This window comes from Centruroides sculpturatus, unplaced genomic scaffold (genome assembly GCF_000671375.1).
Source record: "Centruroides sculpturatus isolate CEXI.00-Female unplaced genomic scaffold, Cexi_2.0 scaffold963, whole genome shotgun sequence".
Taxonomy (NCBI): domain Eukaryota; kingdom Metazoa; phylum Arthropoda; class Arachnida; order Scorpiones; family Buthidae; genus Centruroides; species Centruroides sculpturatus.
In genome coordinates this window covers 276112-281478 of record NW_019385228.1, presented here as the reverse complement: position 1 = coordinate 281478, position 5367 = coordinate 276112, and the positions used below count along the sequence as shown (strand labels likewise).

General features: G+C 33.3%; 1 protein-coding gene across 1 annotated transcript in view; it reads left to right on the top strand.

Moving 5' to 3' along the window:
* Positions 1 to 4821, top strand: part of LOC111636451 (general transcription factor II-I repeat domain-containing protein 2A-like) — a 13351-nt gene extending 8530 nt beyond the window's left edge. Inside the window, exons 2-4 of the mRNA XM_023381701.1 lie at positions 3733 to 3752; positions 4617 to 4684; positions 4751 to 4821. Coding sequence (XP_023237469.1) covers positions 3733 to 3752; positions 4617 to 4684; positions 4751 to 4821 — 159 coding nt within the window. The remainder of the gene's footprint in view (positions 1 to 3732; positions 3753 to 4616; positions 4685 to 4750) is intronic.
* Positions 4822 to 5367: the final 546 nt, after the last annotated feature.

Here is a 5367-nt window from a genome sequence, read left to right as displayed (position 1 = left end):
AAAATACAAGAAGTTTTATTCCAAGCAAGCATCGCAAGCCCGCTAGGTTAATTTCTGCTGCTTGCTTGGAATAAAATTTCTTGTATTTTATATCAAAATGATAGGCAAGCAATTCTGTTAAAAGCACTGGCACTGAACGTTTCGCTTCATGCAGTCTATTTTGCAACTTTTTTTAAAATGATGTCAATCCCGAAAATCTCGGGATTAGGAAAACTTAATCCCGAAAATTTTGGGACTGAAAAGTGGTCGGGATCCCGGGATCCCGATTTTCGAGATCCCGGGATCAAATCCTCTAGTCTGGTTGTACCCCAAGCTACTTGATTTTTATGGAGTGTTCGATATTACCTTTGTGTTTTACAATATTATATAAGGGTTTCAATTGGATTTCCAGGACTATTGAATTGGATGGAAAGCGATGGAGTAGAATGTGTTTATGTTATGTATTAAATAAGAGGGACTTTCTATGCTCTAAAAATTTCAGAAAAATTTATTTAAATAATGGTATTAATTTTGATGAATTACTAAATATCTGATAATTACTACTGTTGCTCTACTTTGAAATTTGATGGCATACCTTCTGAATTTTGGAGGACGGATTCATTTTTTCCGATATTGCTTATAAGTTTTGATAGAATCTTGAGATCTAGGGTAGTCCAAAAAAATTGGAATAGTCATATTCTATGTCAAGTATATAAAATTGGCTCTAAGTCGATTTCTAGTAATTATAGAGGAATTTCTCTGGTGAACACTCTGTCAAATTTTTTTTGTGATATACTGCATTATAGGTTGGTTACTTGGTTAAATTTAAACTATGTTTTATTTGAGAATCAGAACGGTTTTTATGAAAACTATTCTACGTTAGACAATGTTTTTATTCTTCATACCATTATTACTAAAACGATGATGAGAAAAATTATATACATTCTTCGTTGATTTGTCCGTAGCTTTTGATACCGTAGATAGTAATTTAATGTGAAAAACTCTTGAAATATGGTATTAGCTTTAATTTTGTTTTTTTGCTTACAGGATTATATAAAGAGTCTAATCTCTGATGTGAATATTAAATGGGGTCGTTTTTGTTCTAGGTCTTTTAAACTGCTAATGGGGATAAACAGGGCTGTGTTGTTATGTGTATATTTAAAATCATTTAATTGAACAAATAATCAACTCTGAGTATGAATGTATTGTGGTGAACGGCATTAATATCAAAATATGGGCTTATGCAGCTGACATACTTTTGATTGCCGACTCTGTTAGAGGTTTACAATGATTTATTAACATTTTGGATAAATATTTATTAGAAAATAATATGAGTTGAATCTCATGAAATCTAAAGTTGTTGTCTTCCGTAATGGTGGTAAACTAGCTAACTTGGATTAATGGTTGTTTAGAATCGATGTTATACAGTTAGTTTTCCAATATAAATATTTGTGTGTTATATTTAACTACAATGGAAAATACAAATACTATATTTAAACTGGTAAAAGAAATGCCTTTTATTAAAAATTTTTATTCAGATGTGTAGATCTGCTAAATTACGTAATTTGAAAGATTGTTTAAAGATTTTTAATTTAATTGTTACATAACCTTAGTTATATGCATCTGCGGATTGGGGATATTAGTCTAACGAAGTAGATTCAGACTTGGCTAATTTTATTAAAAAAGTTATTTGGTTTGTCTGGTTTAGGGAATTCGATCCCGGTCCTTATTTCTAATCCCGGGATTTCGGGATTATACTTATTCAATCCCGGGATCCCGGGATTATTTCGGTATTGAGGGTTAATAAAAAAATAAGAAAATCTTACAGAAATCAAAAATCAAAATTTAGACAAAAATCAACGTATTTTACGGTATACACCTAGTTAATTTAATCACTCTAACTAATCAGACTTAGAGTCAGACTAACCAGACTTAAAATCACTGTTTCATGTTAAATTTATTCTTTTTTAAGCATCACTGAGATCTCTTTAAACTCACATAAATTGAAAAAACTTTTATGTAACAAACTATGCAAATAAACGTTGAAAATTCACAAAAATCTCTCTTAACATCGACTAAATAGACTACTTTCATATAACAACCTAGTAAGTAGGTAGTAAAGTAAGTTTCTTAGCAAAAAGTATTTAAAAATAATATTAATCAGTCACATTTTTCTTAAATATAAAGAAAACTAATCTAATAGGAACATTCTAATTTGAATTGCGAAAATATGATCTGAGAAATAACAACGCATCCAGTGTCTCATCACCAAGTCTGCTTCTCAATTTGTTGCACATATATGCAGCTGCTGAGAAAACGCGTTTAGGTTTGATGGAAGTTGGAGGAATCGTTAGTAAATACTTATAAGCTTCGAGGACACGGGGAGGATGGAAGAAAACAGTCCGGTCGACACGGATCGGGATTGTAGGAGTAAAGGCTACAATCCCGATTGTTTCGATCATTGTAAGCATGTCTTTCTAAAAATAAACGCGTTAATTTTGTAAATTCGGTCTCTGTGTGAGTCTCTCAGCGTCCAGCAAACCACTACCCCGAAACGTAAAAAGACTTTCTCGCATCATCCTGACAGATCGCGGGCAAGGCGAGGGTCATAACCTTTTCACCTAAGGTCGACCCCCCTAAGCGAGAGGCGTCGGGTCTATATTAACCACACTGGCAAAACAAGATGGCTGACACATTGACAGGTAAAACGCACTGAGTAGTGCTCTCGACTGCGCCAGAAAATCGATTGGCGCCCGCGAAAATTCAAAAATACAAAAATGAAGTATATTACCAAGTAACCCAGTGAGAACTGCTTGCCTATCATTTTAGTTGAAAATACAAGAAGTTTTATTCCAAGCAAGCATCGCAAGCCCGCTAGGTTAATTTCTGCTGCTTGCTTGGAATAAAATTTCTTGTATTTTATATCAAAATGATAGGCAAGCAATTCTGTTAAAAGCACTGGCACTGAACGTTTCGCTTCATGCAGTCTATTTTGCAACTTTTTTTAAAATGATGTCAATCCCGAAAATCTCGGGATTAGGAAAACTTAATCCCGAAAATTTTGGGACTGAAAAGTGGTCGGGATCCCGGGATCCCGATTTTCGAGATCCCGGGATCAAATCCTCTAGTCTGGTTGTACCCCAAGCTACTTGATTTTTATGGAGTGTTCGATATTACCTTTGTGTTTTACAATATTATATAAGGGTTTCAATTGGATTTCCAGGACTATTGAATTGGATGGAAAGCGATGGAGTAGAATGTGTTTATGTTATGTATTAAATAAGAGGGACTTTCTATGCTCTAAAAATTTCAGAAAAATTTATTTAAATAATGGTATTAATTTTGATGAATTACTAAATATCTGATAATTACTACTGTTGCTCTACTTTGAAATTTAATTATTTTGATAATTTTATTCTTAATTTGAATCGACATATTAATGTAAGCACTTATAATGTTTTGTATAAGCACTTAAACAAATTTTTTTTGACTGTTCGATTTACAATAACAATTTCTCTTTCAATATTATCTTTACGGTAATGCAAATCAGATGTAACTTTACAGAATTATCGCAGAGAAATTTGCATGTATTGTCAGGGTGATCAGCTATTGGAGGCTTTTCACGTGATAGCTAGGTGTACTACTTTAAAAAAAATTCGTGAAAGTCTTTTTGGTTTCTCTATTATTCCGGTTGAGAGTTTTTTGGATCTTATTTGTAATTTACGCAATTTTGATTTAATCGATTTTGTTCAGAAGATTAAATTATTTTTCAGGTAATTGTGAGAATCTGGACTCTTACGGGAGTTTTTTTGAGAAATTAAATATTAAAATATTATTTTTTTTTAAATTTGTTTAAGTTAGACCTTTTTTACGCCACAATGTACTGCGTCACCTCGAAAAAACTTTGAACGTCTTCGGAAGTTTTCCTCTCACTCCAGGCGATCGTTCAATTCTAAAGTAAATAACGGATAAAAATAAATAGTGAATTAACGTCGACAACCGCCTGTTACTGTATAGAGAGTAACCGAAGGGTCACTGACGAGTACCCTTCTAGAAAGACGTTCGTTTTTGACTAGTAACATAAACACAGCTGGACGCAAGTCGAGCTAGCGATTGCATCAGATTTTCTTCCCTCATGATTTCCCTTCCGAGACAAGTATAAAAAGGGTTCGAACTTGCACCTCCGGTCTGACAACCGAGGCGCACTTAGCCATAGCAGACGAGCAGGCAAACACATCAGAGGAGACCTTAGAAGCGGACAGCTAGCAGAGACCCATAAGAGGATAGTGAAGCGGACACCAGGTCCATACCGCCATAACATCCGTCGCGACCCGCCATAATCTTTGACCTGAAGAGACTACGATTATGAACCGCCAATTTAAGAGCGTTTTACCGACTTTCCATAACGAGAGCAGGAATCCGTGATTTAAGCAACTATCCACATTTCGGTACTCTCTCTTTTGTTCCTCGACACTCTCTCGATCATAGTGTAAGATTCGACAATATTATGTCGTTAGAATTAGATCTTAGGTAGTTGGTTAGAATCATATTAGACGAATTATTGTAACTTTTTTGATTTGTATTTATTTGTTAGTTAATTAAATATGTTCGTATTGTTCAACCTGTGTAATTATTAGGGAACCTCGTCACGATTTCGCTACCCCGCCCATTCATTTAACCGAAGCCATCACTGACAAAGAAGCCGGTAAGAGGGGAAGAGCTTGAACCTCCCTCGATTCACATAATCTTATGTTGACTTTTTTTTTTTCAGTGATCCTCTTTACGGAGTGTGATGTATATTTTTGTTTGGTTTTGCATATTGCAGCATTCGATTTTGTCTAAAGGTGGCATTTGCTTTTTTCCTATAAAAGTGCGTTCGTGGCCAAGAATTTTTGGGAGACTCTCCACATTTTGACAAGCTAACTTAATTTTTTTTCTCTTATAGGTAGGAGTAATTAATTTTTGTATATAATGTTGTTTTTGTTTGGATAGTTTTCCCCATAATTTTGATTTTTGTTTTTTTTTATATTTGGATATTTTGTTTAAATATTTTTTAGCATCAATTATAATCTCTGTGTAATTTGTTTGTTTTGTTTATGTAAATTTTAATTTACTCTGTAATAACTTATAGACTGTAATAATTTTTTGGTTTGTAATGTATATATAATAATTCTTGTATTTTCCCCATCATTGGTTCTTCGCAGTATGTCTAAATAGATAAATAAAATATATATGAAAAAACACAAAAAAATATTCACACAGCAATGTATAATAATAGATTAAGTAGTTCATTTATTCTATATTAATTATTCATTTGTTTAACGAAGGTCCTGACTTTTCTGAAATCCTTGTTTGTTTTGCAATAAAGTCGTGAAGTTTCGTTTGTCG